Here is a 25887-nt window from a genome sequence, read left to right as displayed (position 1 = left end):
GCACTAGCCGACTGAGGGATAGCTTTTCCCCTCAGGCTATCAGACTAATGAGCAGTCAGAACTAATACACCCTACAGCATACTCCCACAATACGGTATGCCACACACTGCACTTTAACTCCAACAGTTCAATACTGGACTATACATACACACAGGGGCGGATTAAGTGAATTGGGGGCCAAATATAGGAATGGGGCCCTATACATTTGCACACATTTTCCTAGATCAACCTTGAGGTTCAATTTTGTTGTTTTCCACATAAGCCTGTGTGCAAAGGCTGTCTAAATTTATTTTTAGTTGTTTAATGAGAAAGTAAGTTCAAGTACATGTCTGCACTGGCCATGATTATACTATGTAATATCATGTTTTCTGCAATAATTGGGGGAATCTTAACTGAGGAGACAAACTGACCAACAGGAAGCTATGGATCTATTGCATGTGTATTTTTCAAGCATTTTATTGTTGCATTCACTGTTATTTTTCTGCACAGTGATAACTAGCGAAAAGTGTTTCTACTAATTTACTTAAAAGTATAGTTAACCCAGAATTCTGTCATCATTTACATTATTACATCAATTCCCCCTCATTTTTTTTTTTTTCAAACCCCTGACTTTTGTTTTTCTGCAGAACTCAAAAGAAGATACTTTGAAGAATTCTGGTAATCAAAACCAACAGGTTTGTCACGTGTAGACGACATAAAGGAAGTAAATGATTTTCATTTTTGGGTAAACTATCTCTTTAATTAGGATGATACACACTTTCAATTTCAATCATACTGGACACAGCCACTTAATGTGCTAGAATTAAATGGGAAAATAATAATAAGTAAATAGTCTTTCAAACAACATGTGCGTTGATACAATAAATATACATTTACTTTCATTCAGTTTGGTGCATTCAGATAGACCTTTAGTAATAGATACTTGTGCATTATTTACTCTTTACAGGTGCAGAAATGAAAGCTCCCAAGCAAAGTACTCACTGGACTAAGATGTGGAAAGACATGCTGCACAATGAGCAACAACCAAGAACAGTATTCACTGTTTACCTTTAAAAATGATTCATAGTAACAGTTAGGTAATAATTATTTCAATTATTTTACCAAGTACAAAATGTTTAATTCAAAAACTTTGCCATTTACCAATGTGTTTCTCAAAACACCTTTAAAATTTTTAGTGTTTTAACCTTTATTAAATGTTACAGTCCAAGTGTACATATAAATGCCTCATTCATTCAAGTAAATGCATGGGTAATTTTGCAAAATGTGTTAAATATTTTATCTACACTTATTGTATAACTGCTGCTTTTTTGCTGTAATTGCATGGTTTTTGGGATCCGGGCCGATGGACAAGTCTCTAACAGGTGAAAATTTAACTGAAAATGGCCCGAGTGTACGGAGAGGGATTGTGTATGAGGTAGATGTAAATAGGCTATCAGCAAACGTCAAATTGGTAAATTTTCACTAGACTTTAGTGGAGTCAGCAGCTCGCTTGACAGTAAATAAGGATCTTATGCTAAAGTGTTCATTTGTTTTCCATGGTGTTTAAGTGTTATTTTGGTTTCTGATCACCAAGGAGAGGCTACGCAAGGTCCTAAATATGGCGGCCGCAACAAAAAAGTCACGTGACTGAAACCCATGAATATGAAAAGGATTTTAGGGGGCCCTTGGATTTTGGGGGCCCAAGGCGGTCGCCTACCTTTGCCTAATGAGTAAGTCCGCCCCTGCATACACACTGCATTTAATACAATAACCTATCTGCAACCACTGGATACCATCCAATGCACATCCATGACATTTTGCGTATCCAGTTCATGTATAATCTGTTGCACCTTCGCATATTTTATGTGTATATATGTCTACATAATGTAGAATGTGTACATACTGTGTATAATGTGTATTGCTAACTGTATGTACATACTGTGTATAATGTGTAGTGCTAACTGTTAGTATGGTCTAATAGTACACTGTGTGTACTGACTATATATGTATGTGTATATTGCACATTGTCATCTGTTGAGGTCTGTATGTTTATATGTAAATTGTTTCTGCAGTTTCTGCAGTCTGGAGCACGCTCCCAAGAATTTCACTGACCAAGGCACATGTGCTGTGGTGATGTGACAATAAAAGTGACTTGACTTGGCTAGTACCAATATACAGCAGTTTAACTGGAGTAATACTAAATGTAACCATAGTATTTTGGCTGGAACTGTGATTCCCCTGGGAAACGTCCCAAACGGAACAGCTCTTGTGCTCTCACTGTGTGAGCTGACTGCTAAACCGAACCTCACTGAGAGAGACAAACGCTGGAGCAGATGTCAGCTGGAGGCCAGATGTGTTGGAATATGAAGGCATCAGCAGACAGATCCATCGTGAGTGTTTGTCTCTCATTCTGCTGAGCTTTCAAAAAACACGACCTGAGTGAGAGCAGCATCTGCCAACCTCCTCAACATCTGCACAGCGTGATACAGCTGCTAAAAACGCTCTTCATAGACCGTGATATAAGCACAGCTCCAGATAAAGCTGCTTTTTTGTTGTTAAGCTGAACAGACAAAACAGCTCAACAGATCAGCAGATGTCACTGATAAACACATGCAGCCGAGCAACGCACATTCTTAAGGATTGAACTAAGAACAAACATCTGAACTAAAAGCTTTCCACTTCAAACTAAACCTATGCATCTGTGTACATACACTGAGGGTTGAGGGTTAACTGAGTAAGCAGGGGAAAAAATCAGCTTCAATCAGAAAATTCAATTCTTATTCTAATAAAATGTAATAAAAAATCAATTTAATTGGTTTAAAATACACTTAAAAATAAAGAAAATAAATAAAAGTTAATTAATTCATTAAATACCTAAATTTTATTGATTTAATTGATTTAAAATAATAAATTGCTTTAAAATAAAAAACTTAAAATAAGTTGATTTAATAAATATTTAAAATAAATAGCTTTTTAAAAGAATAAATAATTAAAAAGGTTTACAATCATTATTTTAATAGATTCAATTATAATATGTTTTTAATAAAAAATAAATCAATAGACTAAATTAAATTAATAACTAAAATAGAACATTTCTATTGATTTACTTGATTTTATTAAATATTTTATACATAAATTAAGAAATACATTTAAAAATAAATAAAACATATTAAAGAATGAATGAATAAATAAATAAATAACATTTTATTATTAACTACTCAAGTGGCCTGAGTACTTACAGAAATAGTCTATAATCAGCGGTGCACATAAGTGGTCCGCAGGTCTGCATGCGCGACCAAAATAAAAAATGCTCCGTGTAAATAAGTTCTCACATTGCATTTGCATACCGACATAATCGACAGCTATTAATGCACAATCACCATTTTAGATCAACAAACTGTACTGTATAAGATTTCTATTCAAACTGAAAGCATAAATCTAGGCTATCCGCTGCCGTTTTCAAAGCACAATGCAAAACTGTGACATTTCATTCACTGACGCTCTATAATCGGCAGCTCCAAACCCGGAAGTGCATATACTTACTTTACCAGCAACCCGCCAAAATAAAAGCCTGCTGATTTGAAGTTCGAAAATGATGAAAATTTTAAAAAGTAGTAGTAAATATTAACATTTTATTTTTAAGTTTACTATAAAGTAATTGTATTTGTATTTAATACCTCCCTTTAATTTTTAAATATAATAGTGTTATCACACTTTATTATTTAGTTTAAAAAAAACTCTAAATAAATAAAGTGCAATATTACTATCGGTCTTATTGATTTATTTTTTTTATAGTTATATTTAATGGGAAACAGTATGTGCAGTGTGAGGACTAAAACCAAATCTCCAGGTTCTCATATGAGAACCAAGCTGAAAAACGTATGTGCACCCCTGTCTATATCTATATTTATATCTACCAGGAAACAATCATGTTAATTGTCACGAATTCGGTCCATGGACTTCCGTTTATTCACCACCAGAGGTCACCCTTTCCTTTACATTGACTCTCGCACAACTCAAACTGTTGCATAGCACCCCGGACTACATATCCCATCATTCCTTGCACGATTTGCACACTGCACTGATTTGCACTCATTGCACACAGCTGTTTCTTATCACCTCACTCACTATATAACACCCACTCTAACCACCTTTCTCTGCTGAGTATTGTTTAGCCTGTACCCCTTTCCGAGTCTCTGTGTTTTCCTTGTTTTGCCTTGCCTGTTTCTGCGGTATCTGATCTTTGCCTGTTTTCCTGGAGTTTTCCCTCTTGTCTCGCCCCTGTGATTCTGTCTGCCGATAGGTGACCTACGCTAGCTCTAGGACTATTCTTGTGTTTTGCCCGCCTTATACCTGTTTGCCATTGTTTGACCCTGCCTGTTTACCATGTCTCTTTAAATAAAGCTTGCAGATGGATCCACACGTCTCACGTCTTGTCAGCCCCGTTACAGAAATAATGTGTTCCTGTGGCTCAGTGGTAGAGCATTGCATTAGCAGCGCAAAACATCGTGGATTCGATTCCCAGGGAACACATATACTGGTAAAAAAAATTTATAGCCTGAATGCACTGTAAGTCGCTTTGGATAAAAGCATCTGCTAAATGCATAAATTATTATTATTATTAATAATAAGTTCCCAGACTGCTACAATGAGAAACGCTGCTTCTTCTTTTTTTCAGAGAATTAATGCACTTGTGCATATATGATGTATGACATCCTTGTGCAACTATATATTGTGATTGATCATTTTATTATGAATGTGGCGTCAGATTTCAGATACTTGGTCACCTTACATGTCACTCATGCAGTCTCTTGCTGTTGAAGGGGTCCGTTTTTGCTCAGAATAATCTGCAGTGGACACAAACTATCACTGGTTTCTCACGACTCACCGTCTCATCAGCCGAGCAGGTCGCCAGCAGATAGTCATCAAACGGCGAGAAGTCCAGGTCGGTCACGAGGTCTGGGACAAGAAGATCAGGAAGAGAATCAGGACAAACTCGTACATTACGTACACAGGACACAGCATCAGGACAGCACTTTTATTTGCTCCAAGCATCGTCACAAACATCAACTTCTGCTTCAAATGAAGTTAAATGAGACAAGTGTGTTAGTAAGACCTGTAATTGTTGGTATCTTACCAGCATGGCATGATATCTGGGTCACGGTCCACTTCCCGTCAGATGCGGCATTCACAGAAGACAGGCCGACCATCCCACCTCCTCCAGAGACACAACAGACACAGTTACATCTAAAAACACCGCTTACAAAACGCAACACAGACTGCTTCTCCTGGTGTTTATGTTTGGTGTGTGCACATGTTATCAGAGGTGCTCAGATGTTCAGTGCTGATAGTGAAGAACAGTGTTCATACCAGCCTGATCTGTGTTGAAGGCCACGAGACTGCAGCTGGATTTGATGTGCTTGCCCTGAGAAGAGAAGGAAGCTCCTCGCACGTTCGCAATCCAGCCCTGCACAGAAACACAGGAGCATTGCTAAATCAAGCGTGCTCTTAAAATGAAGACAAATCTCGCATTTGGTTCTACAGGGAAACATGATGAGAAATATTCAACATACCAGACAAATCTACATATGTCATCTCTGAACACCTCACTTAAGTCACTAAATAATAAAACCATAAAAATATACAATCAAAATAATTCATTTTAAAGTAAAAACATCCTGAAAATTCAAATAATTTTAAAATAAAAACTACAATCATTAAAATGTTAAATAAAATCATTTTAAAAATAAAAACAAAATAAAATAAGTAATTTTAAAGAAAAAAAAATTACTAAAAATTTAAATTATTAGTAAATTTAAAATACATTTTAAAATAAAAACAATAAAATAAGTAATTTTAAAATAAACTTACTATCTAAATCATAAAATTTATCTAAAGTAAAATCAAATGTAAAACCGTTAAACTAATAATGAAAATATAACAAAAATAAAGCATAATGTAAAATTAAAATAAAATACTACTTTTAAAATGAAAACTTACTCAAATCAAAATCATAATGTAGAATTAAAATGAGTAATTATTTAAAATAAAAATAATTAAAGCATACCGCTAAAACTAAAGCATAAAGTAAAATTAAAGTAAATAACTAATTTTAAAATGTTTTGCTAAACAAAGAAAACAATGTTGTTATTGTTGACTAAACTATTAAAAATAGTTCGACAGACTGAGACAGACATGAAATGAAATTACACAAAATTAAGATAAATATAAATTAAAGATAAATAAAAAAACTAATAAAAATGACAAAAATGACAAAAAGCAAAATTCCTAAAACTTAAACTAAAATAAATATAAATGAATGTTAAACATAAATTTTAAAAACCTAATAAAAATGACAAAAGCACATAGAACTAATAAAACTTAAAACTAAAATAAATATAAATTAATGCTAAATATAAAAGTTATAAAGTATATAAACCTAATAAAAATACATAAATGCATGACAAAAATGACCAAAATTAAAATAAATATAAATTAAGGCTAAATATAAATATATATAAATAAATATATAAATCCCAAACCTCTCATGGCAGCGCCATCAGCTTGAGATCGGCCTTTTTAGAGACCGCCAATCAATCATCCCAACGTGATTATCGGCCGATAGTGATCGATAGCCGATCAGTCGGAGCACCCCTACTTTCAATGAACTTTAGCACCCCTAATATATATATATATATATATATATATATATATATATATATATATATATATATAAACTACAAAAGCATAACAGTAAATAAAAATTTTACTGAAAATATAAAAAAAAAGCTCTCTCAAAATATTAATAAAAACTATATTAGTACATAAATGATACTAAAATAACACTGGAACACACCAAAAGATGACACTGATGAACTGAATCAACCTCTGATGCCTCTCGACTGAACATCTGACATCACAAACAGGAAAGAGGAAACGGATAGAAACACAGCACTTTCTCTACACAACAGTGCAACACACACACACACAGATGGGGCCTTTCACAAGCAACACACACACACTTGAGGAAACAGAGAAGAGCAGCCGAACAGTTTCAGATCCTCCCAGAATGTCAACAAGAAACAACACGCAGAGAATGACGGTGTTTGAGCGACTGCTGTAGAATAACCATCACAATCCACAGAATCTGGAGCAGACTGAAGACTGAAGTGTGTGAGAAAGCCTAAAGCACGCACGCTCTTCTGCATTACACACAGTCATGCTCACTCCTACACCATGAGGCGACAAGCCAAAGATATAAATAAAAGATGAAAATAAGGCCTTCTGGCTTCTTAAAAAGCACAGATAATCTGCATTTGAAGCTCTAAACCTGAAATCCAGACCCAAACCATCCAAAACCAGTTCTAACAAAGCATATGGACTAAAGCGTTTTCACCTGCTGAACGATAAAACTGTTGAAAAAGTTTGGAATAATTAAGGTTTTTTTTTAATGCTTTTGAAAGAAGTGTCTTCTGCTCACCAAGGCTGCATTTATTTAAATATAAATGCAGTAAAAACAGTAAAATTGTGACACATTATTACAATTTAAAAGAACAGTTTTCTGATTGAATATGTTTAATTGTAATTTATTCCTGTGATGTAAAGCATTATTTCAGCAGCATTACTCCAGTCTTCAGTGTCACATGATCCTTCAGAAATCATTCTAATATGCTGATTTGATTCTCAAGAAATATTTACTATTATTATCAATGTTGAAACAGCTGTGTCGCATCATATTTTTGTGGAAACCATTGAAATATATATATATATATATATATATATATATATATATATATATATATATATATATATATATATATATATATATATATATATATATATATTTCAGGTTTGTTTGTTTGATGAATAGAAAGTTCAAAAGAACAGCATTTATTTGAAATATAATCTTTTGTAACATTACACCGTCAATTTTAAATTTAATACATCCTTGTTGAATAAAAGTCTTCTATTTTGCAAAAAAATAAAAAATAAATAAAAAAAACACCTCCATCCTGACCCAATCTCACCTTACGCTTACGGCAGCATCAGTCAGCGTTTTACATCCAGACACTCAGCTAAACTTCTGTCAGCATTTGACCACAAACTCACATTTAAAGCCAGTGGATCTGTGCTGTGAAACTTTAACAGTGTGTTACAGTCCTGTCATGTGACTTACACCGTGTGTTTCTCCAAGACAGAATAAAGACATCCGGCAGAGGTGACAACAATGAAATAATATATGCTATATTCATGTAAATCCCAGCCACAGGCACTTTCCACCCAACATTGTATCATCAATCCATTTCAACATTCAGTCTTAAAGGGACAGTTCACCCAAAAATGAAAATCAAGTATGAGTTTCTTTCTTCCGTTGAACACAAAATAAGTTATTTTGAATTGAAAAAAAAATACAATCCTATGGAAGTCAATGGCTACCGTCGACTGTTTGGGTGACAACATTCTTCAAAATATCTTCTTTCGTGTTCAACAGAAGAAAGAAACTCATTCTGGTTCAGAACAAGTGGAAGGTGAGTAAATGATGACAATTTTCATTTTTGGGTTACTGTTCCTTTAAGGCCACATCTGGGGTCCTAAAGCAAAACTAGACGACAATCACAGTGTTAAATGACTGATAAATATATAATAAATCACACATATCATGAATAAATTGATACTTGGTCTATATTAAATGCATTCACACACTTCTGCATAAGTAAGTATAAGCCTTAAGTATCTTTAGGGCCGTTGTATACATGAACACAAACACAGGTGATCATATAAAGCTCAGGTATGTGAAGCATTCACACCGAAAGCCTGTGAACCTCAGGGCTGTTTCTTAACAACACCACATATGACGACAAGAAACAAGATCTGAGCCTGTTTGTCCCTGGAAAAACCATCTATTGCACTAGATCACTGCAGAGCACTCCATCGGATTTGAATATGCAAAGTCCTAGTTTTATCACCACAAAAAACTGTGCAGCCGGGTGAAAAAAAGCTAAGGTAGCAAATCAATGTGCTGAAGGACTCTGAATTAAATGATTAAATCAATTAATAATTATATAAACCAAAAGTTTAATGTTCTGATTTATTGTGAAACAATAAATAATTAAACAAATTAATCATTAAAATGCACCAATTTGTCTTGGAATGTTGAAAATGTCATGAATATTGCATTCTTTAAAAAAATTCAAAAAATAAATAAATTATATATATATATATATATATATAGAGAGAGAGAGAGAGAGAGAGAGAGAGAGAGATAGATATATAAAACAGCTAAATACAAATATTAAAAGCCTAACAAAAATGACAAAAGCACATAAGATTACTTGAACTAATATAATATATATATATAAAACAAAGCAAAAATTACAAAAAGCACATAAGAAAATTACTAAAACTTAAACTAAAATAAATATTTTAAAAAGTTATTGCGAATTTGGATTCAAGATTTGGAAGCATATATAATTTCTATCATTTTTATGAGTCCTTTTAATATAATTTAGATTAATGACAGCCAACTGGATTTTATACTAAACCTTTTGAAGTAGGTGGATCTTTTTTACAGCGTTGTTCATTATAGGTGCATGTCAGAAATGAAGCCTCTTATTATTAAAAGTGTATCACATTTTATTATTAAAAGTGACAAAAGTGATATTTTTATTATGCAAATAAAATGATTACAATTTTAACGTGCTCATATTTTAATGTGTACACTATGTGCCTCCACGTAGTCTTGCCAAACAAATTGATTTGTTTTAATTATTTAAAAATAAATCAGAATGTTTAACATTTGGTTTATGTCATCATTAATTTAATTATTTCATATGGAGGCTAATCGCAGTGAATCTGGTCACCAGATGCTTTTACACATACAACGTTTAATATCTTTCATTTTTTTTGCATTTGCAACGTTTTCTTAATGACCTATTTGTTTGTCATGTAAATGTATTCTATGCATTCATGCCATTTTGTTTTGCCCTTCTTCCAAACAGGTATGTGAAACACGGACCAGGTCAGAGCGAAACAGTATCAAGTTCAAACAACCCCAATGCAACTGTATTCAATGCATACTCAGCACGAAATCACACGCATTCATATGCATCCAATGCCTTATGATCGTGCATGCAGCTTCATATGTTTAGTTGAGGATGGAGGAAGTTAGACTTCATCAGTGCATCTGCTCCACTCCTTGAGCTCGGAGCCCGAATCACAAGAGCCACAACCAGACCGCGCGCGCTGCGGCTGTACTCACATCTTTCTTGGGGATTTTGGGAGTGCTGTTCTTATATTTGGACGTCTTGAAGCGATTCATGCTGAGCTGCTGGTCACGCGTTTGAACCTTCCGGGTGTCTCGCTGTTGTGAAAGTGATCCTGACTTGTGCGTTTGTTTGAATGAGTGCGTTCATGTGACGCAGAGCTGATTTGCAAACCATAAACTCGCACTAAAGGCGCGTCAGTACATCACGCAGTCTCTATGTCTCTGCGAAATAAACAACAGATATATTAGAGTTAGGCTTGCACTTCCCCTGTAAAAACTGAGATTAAACTGACAGAAAAGCGTTTTATAAATAGGCTATCCTATAATCAGTGTTGGGGAAAGTTACTTTTAAAAGTAACGCATTACAATATCGCGTTACTCCCTAAAAAGTAACTAGTTACGTTACTTAGTTACTTTTTATGGAACGTAATGCTTTGCGTTACTTTTGCGTTACTTTTTAAAACCGGACAGGGCTTGCTTGTTTGTTTTTAATATAAAAAGTTCTATTTTTGGCAAATGTAAAAGCCACTTAACACCAAAAGTGATATGAATGAGACTCAGGCTGAAGTAAAGAAAGCTCAACACTCTTCGATCAGCAATAAAAAAAAAAAAACACACACACAAACTCACTTTTGCTTATTTGTATGGTTGAATTGGATCAAGGTCAGAAGCAAAGTCATTGGTTAAGAAAATGGGATTAAATACATAAAGCATATTTATGCCGGTTTGTGTCATATTTTGAGTTTGCATTTTTACCGTTTTTATTCATTTTGAGGAATACTGAATCTGCTTTCAGCAGGTGAGACGAGTAAACACATGTTGATATTTAGTCTAGAACTAAGATCATGTTCACGCGCAACGCTCTGCACTCACTCCTGATTTCTCTCAACATGGCAACACCAGAGCTGTCAGTCAATACATGGCAAACAAAGTAACTTGTTAAAGTAATGCGTTACTGATTTGAAAAAGTAACTCAGATATTTTCTTGTAAATGAAAAAGCAATGCGTTACTTTACTAGTTACTTGAAAAAAGTAATCTGACTGTAACTCACATTACTTGTAATGCGTACACTGCCCATAATACATTTAAAAATACATTTCGGTCAAAAAAAATGAACGTTTTCTAGAATTTCCTTGCTACTTTTTAAGCATAAGCCGAAATTAAACATGGTCTTTTTACAGTGCATTTCTATGAATAAATTAATGAATAAATGTTTCTAAAAATAAATAAATCAACTTTGAACAAGTGTTATTTTAGTATGATTGAGAGACTATTATAGATTTCATTAATATATTCAATTTGTTTTTGTTTTTATATTTTCTGTTTTCATTTTAATTTTAGTTCAAATTTTAGTCATTTTGTTTTATGTGTCATTTTTTATTAGTTTTTTTTTCATATTTACATATTTATTATTTCCATTATTAATTATTTCATTAAATTGAAAGAAAATTAGAAATGTTGCCTTGGCAACCATCTGAATTTTTTTTATATTTTCTGTTTTCATTTTAATTTTAGTTCAAATTTTAGTCATTTTGTTTTATGTGTCATTTTTTATTAGTTTTTTTTTTTTCATATTTACATATTTATTATTTCCATTATTAATTATTTCATTAAATTGAAAGAAAATTAGAAATGTTGCCTTGGCAACCATCTGAAAAAAAATGTACGTTTTTTACATTTTATTTTATTTTACTTAAAATGGATTTTATTTCAAGGAACGAATAAATAAATAATATTTATTGTTGAATTTATTATCTGCATCTATTTCCTGAAATTTAATTGATATTTTTTAAAGTATTATTATTATTATTTCAGTTAAGACAATAAGCTTTCTTGCTGGTGAAATATCTCAAATGAGTCTAAAAATGGTAGTCATGATGTGTAAAATAATATCTATGCATTCTACAAATAAGAACTGTGCTGCGCTGGACTTTTTTTTAAATGTAATTTATTTTTATTAGTCTATTCACTTTTCTTTTCAATGTTCATACTATCCATCCTAAATAGTATGTGGGATTAGAATAAGTGTGTCCCAAAGCATAGTATGTCGAAAAGAGTGTGCCAAAAGTCCCCGGATGGTCTACTATTTCAGCTCGATTTTTGAAGTGTGGATCCGTGCACACTCTAATGGCTAATATTGCCCACAATCCATTGCGCTTTGGTGAAGGATTCTGTCCAGAACTACAAACACGAATAAAATGGGTTAAAAAACTACAAACATGGCGGATGTGCGCGACCGGCGGTTAGGTAGAGAGGCTTAGATAAAGGGTTTGCGTTACTAATAGTCAACATTTAACCTGGTAAAAAATATTTATTTAATGTTATCTGTGCTATATTTTATCGGCAACAGCAATGTAAACTTTTATAAACATCTGTTTGGTCGTTAACTTTTAAATGCATCATTATGCATACAATATGGCATGAAAGACCCGCGACTGACAGATCAACGTGCTACTTATTTTCTCTCCAGTACGGTAGGAAGTTAAATTTAAATGAAATATGGAGGATGTTAACTGTGACAAGATGATTGACAGGCCAGTTTACAGTGACAGGGTGCGTGTATCTGTGCCACAGAGCGTCCGTTAAAGACGCAGTTGTGTAGTATGTCCCAAAGCTTGCCTGCTCTTCTACTACACACTCAAAAGTGTGTACTTTTTCTTCACCAAAAGAGTACATACATTATTGAGACGCAGCATCAGTCTTCACAGCAGTGCGCATGCGCTTACCGCTCGCACATGCGCAGTCGCTCTCGTGTCGGTGAGGGGTAAAGATGGCGTGTTCCGCGGCTCGCAGCTCCGCACGCTGGGTCACAGTGGCCGTGTCTTCCAGCCACAGACGGGCCTGCTCGCCTCTGCTCTCCAGCGCGGATGGAGCCTACAGGAGCCTCTCGACGCTGTCCGGCCGGCAGATGTGGACGGCGCGCGGCGGGAGCGCCGGAGGAGCCGGGGCTGCGGTGACATTGAGAGGCATGACAGGTGAGCGATGAAGGCCTCAGCATCTAACTACACACACACTACTGACTCTGATGTCTAAAGCTGAGCTTATAAATCAGGCCTGATGTAATCGATATAGATCGAGCTTTATATGATAGAGGACATGTAACATTCATTTGTAGGTCAGAAAGCAAACATAGCTCTTGCATTCAACTCTAAATCAATGCATGCACACCTGATGCCTAATCAATATACTGTGCGAGGAAGAGTTTGGGTCAGATGAGCAATCACAGACCTGGTTTTGAGTCTCCAGAAACTTCTCTGACCTTGTTGGAGCTCAGCAGTGACTGTCAGCTGGACGAATAAAGACACAAAGAAGTCTGCCATGAAGAAAATAATCAAAACATTTCCAAAACGCAGATGGGAATGTTGTGGTGTGACAATTAACATTGTAGATTTCTGTTTGCATCTCTATTTGGTTCCTAGAATTGACCTGACCTGAAGTTTACCATAGTACACCTAGTGTAGGGCTTAGTCGCTGTTTAGATCCATGCAAATTGGATCACTAATTAAATAGTCACTAATTATATAATTATTGCAAAACTGTGTTTACCATGGTAAATATTGTGCAATCAAATATATTATTTGCATCTATTTTCTGGAATACCATTGATATTTATTAAAGTATAAGGATAATGATATTAATTTGGTAATCCTTTGAAAACAACCCATATATTTCTAATTAATTAACCCCTTAACTGTCACTGTCCCACCTGTGGGACGCTTGGCACTCTTTTTTGTTGTCCTTTTTCTCTATCAGATCTTTTAGTAATCATCATAAATCAAAAATCATTTGAAATCTTAGAAGCCCCAAATTCATCCTGTGATGAAATCGGACATTGCGTTACCGTGGAAATGGTACTTGAAAATATTTTGGCGGTCTCCTCCCCCTTAGCGGGCGGTGTCAAGTATCATATTACAAAGTGCATTACGCTCTTTTACAATCAAAACTTTTTATAATCTTGACAAACATATCATTGGAAAGGTCTGAGTCTCAGGATTCCATATTTGGTGGTTATTTTGAGAAGTATCGTATTGGCCCGAATATAAGACGACCCCCCCCCTTTTCCCAGATATACCTTTTGGAAAAAGGCTTTTTAAAAAACAAATCTTGTTTTTTCTCAGGAAAACACATTTTGTCTTCAAATTTTTTATTTTAATTTTAATTTTTGTTTTGAAAGTATGGTAAAAACTGGTAAAATGTACCAATAATCACATTTTAAAAATATACACTTTTTGATATACCATTAAAAAAACAGGTAGCCCATCTGAATTAGGACATTTAGGCTATCCATCTAATAGTAGCCTACCAAAATCGTATTAACAGTAGAAGTTAAATCTTACTGTAGTCTTCAAATCTGGGTTCTGTCTTACGTTTTATCAGCATTTTTATTAGCCCATCAGGCTAACCTGACAGTCACGACTCATGCAGCTGTAAGGGTTTCTTTTGTTTTTACTCGCGATCTTTACAACACGCATTACATTACGTATCGTTACGTACTCTCGTTTTATGCGTATTTGGCGCCACCTATTGTTGTGGGTGTATTATCGACATGTCAAAGTCTAGACCCTGAATATAAGACGACCGCGTTTTTTCAGATGTATTTCCAAGAAAAAAAACATCGTCTTATATTCGGTTCAATACGGTAATTAATGACAGAGAAATCTAGATATTTGTGATAGAAAAATGCATTAAAAAATGTAATGGAGTTTGGATGGCACCCGGTGGCTGTTTGTGGTATAATGCCCTAAATAAAATCTCACAGGAACCTCAATTTTTTTCATATCGACTTCAAATTTGGAACATAACTTATTTAGACATAAGGCTTTAATTTGATACCAATTTTAGAGTAAAACCTGTTATGTAAAATATTTATTATATATAAAATAAAATGTATATAGTGCATTTTCTTTACAGTAAATTTAAACTAGCATAACTTTTTGATACTTTATTTCTTTAAAAACATTCCACTTCTTTAAAAAGAGACCAACCTTATGTCTGTATTCCAAAAGTGTTCATAAATTACAACAATTTAAGTTTGGATAGTGCACCTGCATGCCTATTTAAAAAAAATGGGGGTTGACAGTTAAGGTATTAATTGATTGATTGATTAATGAAAATTGGGACTGACTTAAACCGATACATTTCAAAGCAAATTCTGACTACACTTTTATTGGTTTCGTATTGTATGTTGTGTTTTACAATTCACTGGGCTGTGTTTAATGTTGGGAAACACTAAGAAATTCCTCAAAAATGCAGTAGATTGGTTTTATAAGCGGTTCTGTGGTATTTGCTATAAAATGCTGTAGTTGCTACACGTTACTGTAATCGAGCAATAGTAAATATGCTGTTCGTAATTGTAATGATAGTGTTGTGTGTCACAGCGGTGAGCCCTTCTTCTCATGTCATCTGTAAGATGTCGTTCCACACCAGCTCTCCTGCTCGAAAACAGGATTTCTACCAGATCCTAGGAGTTCCACGCGCAGCCACGCAGAAGGAGATTAAGAAAGCTTATTACCAGGTAATACTAGACACCTGGCGAGTGTGTGTTTGTCTTCTTACTGTGAATAGACCGGGGCTAGTTGTCACAAAGATGCTTTATTTTAGTAGCCGTGTTTCGAGTCAGAAGTATTATTACACAAATGCTAGCAGTGGTGCAGGTTTTACATTTGGAAATTTTATACATATAAATTATTTACATTTTCTATTGGCCATAAACATGGCTTGATCATTTCTATTTTTGCTGTATTGTTTGGTTTTTATAATTCTTGTTTATTTAATTTAAAAATAAAACATTAAACCGAAAAAGGGCCCTTAATGAGTCATTAAAATAGTCCATAATACTTGACAGTGACTGTTGTACTCTTAAGTAGTAGTTTATATATAACAAATGAATATTCTTCACAAATCATTGTTACCAAACGGCAGGTTTGCAACGCAAATGGAGGACAAACTACATGTCATTTTAAATTTATGTACGTTTTTCAGCTCAGAAAAATCCTAAATTGTTTTCCTATCCTAAATATAGGGTTCCCTTAAATGTTTACTGTTTATTTTATAATATAATTTAGATTAATAATAATAATATAATGTATAAAAGAAGTAGATTAATATATAATATTTAACATAACATTAATACTATTGTGTTAATGTATAATATATTATACTCATAATTAGTGGTCGACTGATATATCGGCCGATATTTGGCATTTTTCAAATATTTGCATCGGCCGATAACTTTTTCTGTTTGGCTGATGCGTTCGAGGCGGGACTTTTATTTTGACGGTGCTGAGAGCGGCAGCGCCTGAGCACACACATTCTCTTGTTCACTGTCGTCGTTAACAGATAGAAGTTTGTCTAATAATCCGATAGAACTGTTAAACAAAGGAATTAAAATGTATACAAAAAGTATCATAACGATTGCTTTTATATTATTAGTAATAGAAAGGCAAACATTATAATACTTTCTTGTTTGCCGTCAGCATTCAGCAAATATGCATTTACATAATTTAAACAAATCTTTGAATGGCTAATGAAAATTTCATTTCACAAACCTTGCAAACTTAGTCGAATCCAGTTGTGAGATCTTGTGAAGTGTGCATGTGACCTGCATGATCGCGTGTGATCGCTGCATGATTCTCTGCGTGACTTTCGGTCCGTGCAAAGTGAATGCTTTAAACATTAAATTCGTGATTTCAACAATTAACATTGTAGATTTCTGTTTGCATCTCTATTTGGTTCCTAGAATTGACCTGACCTGAAGTTTACCATAGTACACCTAGTGTAGGGCTTAGTCGCTGTTTAGATCCATGCAAATTGGATCACTAATTAAATAGTCACTAATTATATAATTATTGCAAAACTGTGTTTACCATGGTAAATATTGTGCAATCAAATATATTATTTGCATCTATTTTCTGGAATACCATTGATATTTATTAAAGTATAAGGATAATGATATTAATTTGGTAATCCTTTGAAAACAACCCATATATTTCTAATTAATTAACCCCTTAACTGTCACTGTCCCACCTGTGGGACGCTTGGCACTCTTTTTTGTTGTCCTTTTTCTCTATCAGATCTTTTAGTAATCATCATAAATCAAAAATCATTTGAAATCTTAGAAGCCCCAAATTCATCCTGTGATGAAATCGGACATTGCGTTACCGTGGAAATGGTACTTGAAAATATTTTGGCGGTCTCCTCCCCCTTAGCGGGCGGTGTCAAGTATCATATTACAAAGTGCATTACGCTCTTTTACAATCAAAACTTTTTATAATCTTGACAAACATATCATTGGAAAGGTCTGAGTCTCAGGATTCCATATTTGGTGGTTATTTTGAGAAGTATCGTATTGGCCCGAATATAAGACGACCCCCCCCCTTTTCCCAGATATACCTTTTGGAAAAAGGCTTTTTAAAAAACAAATCTTGTTTTTTCTCAGGAAAACACATTTTGTCTTCAAATTTTTTATTTTAATTTTAATTTTTGTTTTGAAAGTATGGTAAAAACTGGTAAAATGTACCAATAATCACATTTTAAAAATATACACTTTTTGATATACCATTAAAAAAACAGGTAGCCCATCTGAATTAGGACATTTAGGCTATCCATCTAATAGTAGCCTACCAAAATCGTATTAACAGTAGAAGTTAAATCTTACTGTAGTCTTCAAATCTGGGTTCTGTCTTACGTTTTATCAGCATTTTTATTAGCCCATCAGGCTAACCTGACAGTCACGACTCATGCAGCTGTAAGGGTTTCTTTTGTTTTTACTCGCGATCTTTACAACACGCATTACATTACGTATCGTTACGTACACTCGTTTTATGCGTATTTGGCGCCACCTATTGTTGTGGGTGTATTATCGACATGTCAAAGTCTAGACCCTGAATATAAGACGACCGCGTTTTTTCAGATGTATTTCCAAGAAAAAAAACATCGTCTTATATTCGGGTCAATATGGTAATTAATGACAGAGAAATCTAGATATTTGTGATAGAAAAATGCATTAAAAAATGTAATGGAGTTTGGATGGCACCCGGTGGCTGTTTGTGGTATAATGCCCTAAATAAAATCTCACAGGAACCTCAATTTTTTTCATATCGACTTCAAATTTGGAACATAACTTATTTAGACATAAGGCTTTAATTTGATACCAATTTTAGAGTAAAACCTGTTATGTAAAATATTTATTATATATAAAATAAAATGTATATAGTGCATTTTCTTTACAGTAAATTTAAACTAGCATAACTTTTTGATACTTTATTTCTTTAAAAACATTCCACTTCTTTAAAAAGAGACCAACCTTATGTCTGTATTCCAAAAGTGTTCATAAATTACAACAATTTAAGTTTGGATAGTGCACCTGCATGCCTATTTAAAAAAAATGGGGGTTGACAGTTAAGGTATTAATTGATTGATTGATTAATGAAAATTGGGACTGACTTAAACCGATACATTTCAAAGCAAATTCTGACTACACTTTTATTGGTTTCGTATTGTATGTTGTGTTTTACAATTCACTGGGCTGTGTTTAATGTTGGGAAACACTAAGAAATTCCTCAAAAATGCAGTAGATTGGTTTTATAAGCGGTTCTGTGGTATTTGCTATAAAATGCTGTAGTTGCTACACGTTACTGTAATCGAGCAATAGTAAATATGCTGTTCGTAATTGTAATGATAGTGTTGTGTGTCACAGCGGTGAGCCCTTCTTCTCATGTCATCTGTAAGATGTCGTTCCACACCAGCTCTCCTGCTCGAAAACAGGATTTCTACCAGATCCTAGGAGTTCCACGCGCAGCCACGCAGAAGGAGATTAAGAAAGCTTATTACCAGGTAATACTAGACACCTGGCGAGTGTGTGTTTGTCTTCTTACTGTGAATAGACCGGGGCTAGTTGTCACAAAGATGCTTTATTTTAGTAGCCGTGTTTCGAGTCAGAAGTATTATTACACAAATGCTAGCAGTGGTGCAGGTTTTACATTTGGAAATTTTATACATATAAATTATTTACATTTTCTATTGGCCATAAACATGGCTTGATCATTTCTATTTTTGCTGTATTGTTTGGTTTTTATAATTTTTGTTTATTTAATTTAAAAATAAAACATTAAACCGAAAAAGGGCCCTTAATGAGTCATTAAAATAGTCCATAATACTTGACAGTGACTGTTGTACTCTTAAGTAGTAGTTTATATATAACAAATGAATATTCTTCACAAATCATTGTTACCAAACGGCAGGTTTGCAACGCAAATGGAGGACAAACTACATGTCATTTTAAATTTATGTACGTTTTTCAGCTCAGAAAAATCCTAAATTGTTTTCCTATCCTAAATATAGGGTTCCCTTAAATGTTTACTGTTTATTTTATAATATAATTTAGATTAATAATAATAATATAATGTATAAAAGAAGTAGATTAATATATAATATTTAACATAACATTAATACTATTGTGTTAATGTATAATATATTATACTCATAATTAGTGGTCGACTGATATATCGGCCGATATTTGGCATTTTTCAAATATTTGCATCGGCCGATAACTTTTTCTGTTTGGCTGATGCGTTCGAGGCGGGACTTTTATTTTGACGGTGCTGAGAGCGGCAGCGCCTGAGCACACACATTCTCTTGTTCACTGTCGTCGTTAACAGATAGAAGTTTGTCTAATAATCCGATAGAACTGTTAAACAAAGGAATTAAAATGTATACAAAAAGTATCATAACGATTGCTTTTATATTATTAGTAATAGAAAGGCAAACATTATAATACTTTCTTGTTTGCCGTCAGCATTCAGCAAATATGCATTTACATAATTTAAACAAATCTTTGAATGGCTAATGAAAATTTCATTTCACAAACCTTGCAAACTTAGTCGAATCCAGTTGTGAGATCTTGTGAAGTGTGCATGTGACCTGCATGATCGCGTGTGATCGCTGCATGATTCTCTGCGTGACTTTCGGTCCGTGCAAAGTGAATGCTTTAAACATTAAATTCGTGATTTCAAATTATGCTGCACTTTATGCATTTGTCCACTGTCATATTCATGTCATTTTCACTGCGTGCTGTATGTAAAATGAGTGTTACCTTGGCTTTATTTAAAAAAATATATGATTAATGCACACAAACTTCCCAGAATACTGAGTGCCCTGTTAATTACAGTGTTTACTTCCTTTTTAATTATATTTTTATTAAATATTTATTTATTTGTGAAAAATACTTTGTCATCTAAAGTATAAGTATGTTTATTTTACAAATTTATTTTAAAATCCATTTTCAAATGATTTCAAATTTCTTAAATATTAATTAAAATAAATGCAATTATATCGGCCACCCTGCTTTACAAGATATCGGCATCGGCTGTCAAAAAAAACAATATCGGTCGACCACTACTCATAATTGATATATTTTAATAATATTTATTTGTACTAAATCTATTTGTAATATAATTTAATATATATTTATTTTTTAGCATTTTACATTATTATACTTTTTAATAATAATAAAAAAAAAAATCTGTGTTTGCTGGTATTATAAATCTACTTTTGGCCCGGTTTTTTTTTTTTACAGCATTCAAACTAGAGCGTCACAAAATAAACAGCAGGTTTCTATTATTCAATCCATTTTCCACATTTACATGAAATATTCACTAGAGTAAAGAGTGTGACGACTAGATCAGTCTCATTTTTGACAGTTGACAGTTTGTGTTTTCCCCCGATTCAGATGGCAAAGAAGTATCATCCAGACACTAACAAAGACGACCCTCAGGCGAAGGAGAAGTTTGCACAGCTAGCTGAGGCCTATGAGGTTTGCAGCGTTTCCTCTGTGCTGTCAGTGTGTCCGGCAGGAGTAATGAGTTTGCATTGCGCTGATGTGTTGTCCTCAGGTGCTCAGTGACGAGGTGAAGAGGAACCAGTATGATACGTACGGCTCTGCTGGGTTTGACGCGGGACAGGCCAGCGCGGGACACAAGCAGTACTGGGGCGGAGGGAGCAGCATCGACCCCGAGGAGCTTTTCCGCAAGATCTTTGGCGAGTTTTCCGGAGCTCGAGGCTTTGGGGATTTCAGTGCCATCTTTGATCAGCCACAAGAGGTCAGATGTGGTCTCTTCTGGAGAGTTCTAGTGTGTTCTGATTAAATTGTGAAGGCAGCCAATCAGATTAGAGCATGCTGGTGATATTTTTGTGTTCAATATACATTGGGCAATTAGGGCTCTATGAAATCAGTGTTATTTTTCCCAAATTCAGTTTGTGTTTTGTTTTTTTTCCCCCCCAAATTTAGTTAAAACATTTTTCCCCCAATTTAGATTTTTTTTACCAAATTCAGTTTTATATTTTCCCAAAATCAAATGTTTTTTTTTCCCCCAAATTCCATTTTTATGTTTTGTTTTATTTATTTATTTTCAAAATTGTATGATTTACGTTTGAATTTTTCTGGATTCCACTTGAATGGTTCAATTCAATTTTAGTCATTAAAAGCATGTCTAATTGAATTCATAAAACTACACAAATTAATCAATTTACATTTTTTTTTTTTGGTCAAATAAAGTTCTACACCTTACACAACAGAACTTTACTGTATAAATTAAAACTTGGATGTAAAAAAATCTCTTAAACCATAAAATAATACTAATAATAGAATATTAATAATTATTATTATAATAACAATTGGTATTTTTTTTATTATTTCTTTGAGAAGTAGATTTTACTTTACAGTAGTAATACATTTCATAATATATTATTAATTAATGCACAATATATTAATAGCATTTCATAATAATTCATAAACTGGACTTTTATTTTAGCTGATTGTCATGAAGACCTTTGAATTTCTGTAAGCATTTGACATGCCAGTATGATTTATTCAATTGCAATGGTGAAATGCTCATTAAAACTCTGCCGTTCATTCACACAAGTCACGCAGAACATGGAGACTTCATATTTAAATAGCAGTCCTTTATAATAATTTATATATAATATATTTAATAATTACTGATGCTCTTTTATGTCGCTGTTTGAATTTCATTTATTGTATAGCCCTACTTCATTTATTATTTCAAACAAAATGTGTCAAATTCCATTAGTGCTGTCAAACGATTAATCGCATCCAAAATAAACGTTTTTGTTTACAGAATATAAATGTGTACTGTGTATATTTATTATGTATATATAAATAAACACACATGCATGTGTATATATTTTGACAATATTTGCACGTTTACATGTATATATTTATATTCATATAATTTATTATATATAAATATATTTAATATATAAACAACATACTTTTCTTAAATATATACATGTATGTGTGTGTATTTATATAAACGCATAATAAATATACAGAGTACACACACATATATTCTGTAAACAAAAACTTTTATTTTGGATGCGATTAATCGTTTGACAGCACTACATTCCATGACATTCTGCTTATGATTCATGGAAATCATAGAGGCCTAGACGATCAGTAAACACTCTGTTCTGTTTGCTAACAGTATGTGATGGAGCTCACGTTCGCTCAGGCTGCCAAAGGAGTGAATAAGGAGATCACGGTCAATATCGAGGACGCGTGTCAGCGCTGTGGGGGCAGAGGCCATGAGCCCGGATCCAGTGTCCAGCACTGCGGCAGCTGCAATGGCACTGGCATGGTAAGTGACGCCCTCCAGTGCATAAAGTCATATAGACGTGTCCAATAACTGAACATCTGTCATTCGTCCTTGCAGGAGACTGTGAACACGGGGCCCTTTGTGATGCGCTCAACCTGCCGGCGCTGTGGCGGGAGGGGTTCGGTCATCACCTCGCCCTGCACAGCGTGTCGAGGGACGGGACAGACCAAACAGAGGAGGACCGTCACGGTGCCTGTTCCTGCTGGTGAGTTAGCTGGCTATCTTTAGTGAAGTGAGACTGCTTTCAGGGAACGGTTTGAGTTTTGAGGTTTTGTTTACTGTGGTGTTTAGGAATCGAGGATGGGCAGACGGTCCGAATGCCTGTGGGGAAGAAAGAGATCTTCATTACATTCAGAGTGAGTACATCACCACCAGATTTCAAAAGCATGTGTCACACGGTAATATTTAAGTCTAATAATATTTATACCTAGCATGTAGTTGGAGAAATGGAGATGCACAGTGTTGCCAACTTAGTGACTTTTCAGTCCCCTTTAGCGACTTTTTTTTTAGTTTTTCCAAAAATGTACCTAGCGGCTTCTTGGACGAACCTTATTTAGTTTCTGAGACTCGCTGGGTACTGCTGCGCGAGCGCAAGGTTTTCCGTCTGATCTGTTTTTGGAGCGGTGGAGAGGAGCAGCGCTTTTAGTTAAAACAGATATTCTGTTGCTTCTCTAATTTTACTTGCAAGTATAGCCGAAATCAGAAGTAATAGGAAAGCCCTGTTTTGATTTGCTTCCCATAAATTAGACTGATGCTGATAATGAAAATAATGCTAATATTTGTTAACAATTCTGCTTTTATGTCTATATACCCATTTCCCCATTTAAATGATCTGTCGTGTGCTCTTGGCAGGGCTTTCTGTCCCAATATGAGGACTTTCATCACTTAGTGTCTCAGTCTGAAGACTGACGTCTCTTTGCAGTGAATGGACTGAATTAAGCAGGAATATTCTGGGCTGTTGGCCGCCGTGATCATGTATAATCCCAGATCACATCCGCTAGGCTGTTTGTTTGCTTGTATACTGGATGCTAATCGTCTGTGTCGATGCTCTCAGGTCCAGAAAAGCCCGATCTTCAGGAGAGACGGCGCTGACATCCACTCTGATGTCCTGGTCTCTGTGGCTCAGGCCATACTGGGCGGCACAGTCAGAGCGCAAGGACTCTACGAGACGGTCAATCTCTCGGTGGGACATTTTGGGGATGTTATCATGACCATATTGTAATATTAAAGGAGCAGTTCAACTAAAATGAAAATTTGCTGAAAATGTACTCACCCTCAGGCCATCCAAGATGTAGATGAGTGTGTTTCTTCATCAGATTTGGAGAAATGTAGCATTACATCACTTGCTCATCAATGGATGCTCTGCAGTGAATGGGTGCCGTCAGAATGAGAGTCCAAACAGCTGATAAAAACATTACAATAATCCACAACACTCCAATCCATCAGTTAATGTCTTGTGAAGAGAAAAAGATTAACAAATACTTCAGTGAAAGTGTGTTTGTACAAAACAATCCCATCATTAAGACATTTTTAACTTCAAACTTCGGCTAAAATACGAGTCCTCTATTCATAATAATATTATTTTCTCCTGTGAAAAAGTCGTCGCATCTGAATCAGGAGAGAAGTATGCACACATCAAGCATCATTTACAAGCAAAAACAGTCCAAACCAGTTTAAAACTGGTAATGTTGGTGGGTTTTGATGTGAGACGACGACAGAGGATGGACGTTTTCACTGGAGGAAGCATGTTATGGATTATAGACTCATATTTTGGCCAAAGCAATGGTTGAAACGTTGAAACATCCTGATGGGTTTATTTCTTATAAACACGCAGGTTTTTGTTAATTGATGGACTGGAGTGGTGTGGATTACTTGTGGATTATTGTGATGTTTTTATCAGCTGTTTGGACTCTCATTCTGACGGCACCCATTCACTGCAGAGGATCCATTGCTGAGCAAGTGATGTAATTCTACATTTCTCCAAATCTGAATTAAGAAACAAACTCGTCATCTACATCTTGGATGGCCTGAGGGTGAGTAAGTTTTCAGAAAACTTAAATTTTTTTTAGGGTGAACTACTCCTTAAATCTGGATATTCCTGTGCATTTAAGCACATTTATATAATCAGTGAATGTTCTTGTAGATCCCAGTTGGAGTCCAGGCCGACCAGAGGATCCGGCTCTCTGGTAAAGGTATTCCACGGGTCAGCGGCTACGGTTACGGTGACCACTATGTCCACATCAAGATCAAAATCCCAAAGTAAGATTACACACAAATGATAAAAGGACTTGTTTTGCTGCTGGTAAAGGTTCAAATGACTGATGCATCCGTATGTCTTCTGTCCAGGATGTTGACAGACCGGCAACGAGCCCTCATGAGGAGTTACGCGGAGGACGAGACCGATGTGGAGGGAAGCGTCAGTGGAGTGACCAGCACCACTGCAGGTACAGGCATCACTGAAGCAGTCGCGTGAGGTGCTGATGTTAAAACCAGAACCTGTCTCTGTCCAGGAGGGGGCAGAAATCAAACCGGCACAGGGCACAAACAGAAAGACCAAGGCTTTTTCTCCAAATTAAAGAAAATGTTTAGCTCCTCCTGACAGCCACAAACCAGGTAGGATGATTCGTTTTAAGATAAAACTCCCTGAAATCCATTTTAATGACTGTAAGAATTGGGGAAACCCTGAGAAAAGCAGCGTTTTTGTGATTCAGTATCTGGTTTGTGGCTGCTTGTGAATCCGGGGGCTCCATAAAAGTATTCAGACATTTGAAAATCACTTAAAAATATATGAATACATTTTTAGATAATAAAATGAACTGTAGATTAATGGTATACAATCAGCTCTTTAATGGCATTCAATATCTATTTAAGGGGTTCAAACTGGGGCCCCAAAGGAGTGCTGGGGGGGGGGGGGGGGGGGGCAAAAAAAAATAAAAAAAAAAAAAAATAAAAAAAAAAAAAAAAAAAAA

General features: G+C 34.7%; 2 protein-coding genes across 3 annotated transcripts in view; one reads left to right on the top strand and one right to left on the bottom strand.

Moving 5' to 3' along the window:
- The window catches only part of LOC107553663 (coronin-7-like), a 164739-nt gene extending 154301 nt beyond the window's left edge, over positions 1–10438 (bottom strand). Inside the window, exons 1-4 of the mRNA XM_016235949.1 lie at positions 10238–10438; positions 5350–5446; positions 5117–5197; positions 4868–4938 (exon numbers count right to left, since the gene is read on the bottom strand). Coding sequence (XP_016091435.1) covers positions 4868–4938; positions 5117–5197; positions 5350–5446; positions 10238–10297 — 309 coding nt within the window. The 5' untranslated portion in view covers positions 10298–10438. The remainder of the gene's footprint in view (positions 1–4867; positions 4939–5116; positions 5198–5349; positions 5447–10237) is intronic.
- Positions 10439–12948: 2510 nt separating this feature from the next.
- Positions 12949–25887, top strand: part of LOC107553666 (dnaJ homolog subfamily A member 3, mitochondrial-like) — a 14579-nt gene continuing 1640 nt past the window's right edge. The window contains exons 1-11 of one of the 2 annotated variants that reach the window (XM_016235954.1): positions 12949–13219; positions 15623–15759; positions 20974–21057; positions 21137–21343; positions 22748–22900; positions 22976–23123; positions 23210–23274; positions 23973–24101; positions 25062–25177; positions 25265–25362; positions 25429–25531. In XM_016235954.1, the coding sequence (XP_016091440.1) occupies positions 13015–13219; positions 15623–15759; positions 20974–21057; positions 21137–21343; positions 22748–22900; positions 22976–23123; positions 23210–23274; positions 23973–24101; positions 25062–25177; positions 25265–25362; positions 25429–25517 (1431 nt within the window). In that variant the 5' untranslated portion in view covers positions 12949–13014 and the 3' untranslated portion in view covers positions 25518–25531. The remainder of the gene's footprint in view (positions 13220–15622; positions 15760–20973; positions 21058–21136; positions 21344–22747; positions 22901–22975; positions 23124–23209; positions 23275–23972; positions 24102–25061; positions 25178–25264; positions 25363–25428; positions 25532–25887) is intronic. The other variant, XM_016235955.1, reaches the window with a different exon arrangement.

The sequence above is a fragment of the Sinocyclocheilus grahami genome, unplaced genomic scaffold (genome assembly GCF_001515645.1).
Source record: "Sinocyclocheilus grahami isolate Dianchi unplaced genomic scaffold, SAMN03320097.WGS_v1.1 scaffold476.1, whole genome shotgun sequence".
Lineage (NCBI taxonomy): Eukaryota > Metazoa > Chordata > Actinopteri > Cypriniformes > Cyprinidae > Sinocyclocheilus > Sinocyclocheilus grahami.
The sequence above is the reverse complement of the archived record's forward strand: the minus strand, read 5'-3'. Positions and strand labels throughout refer to the sequence as shown.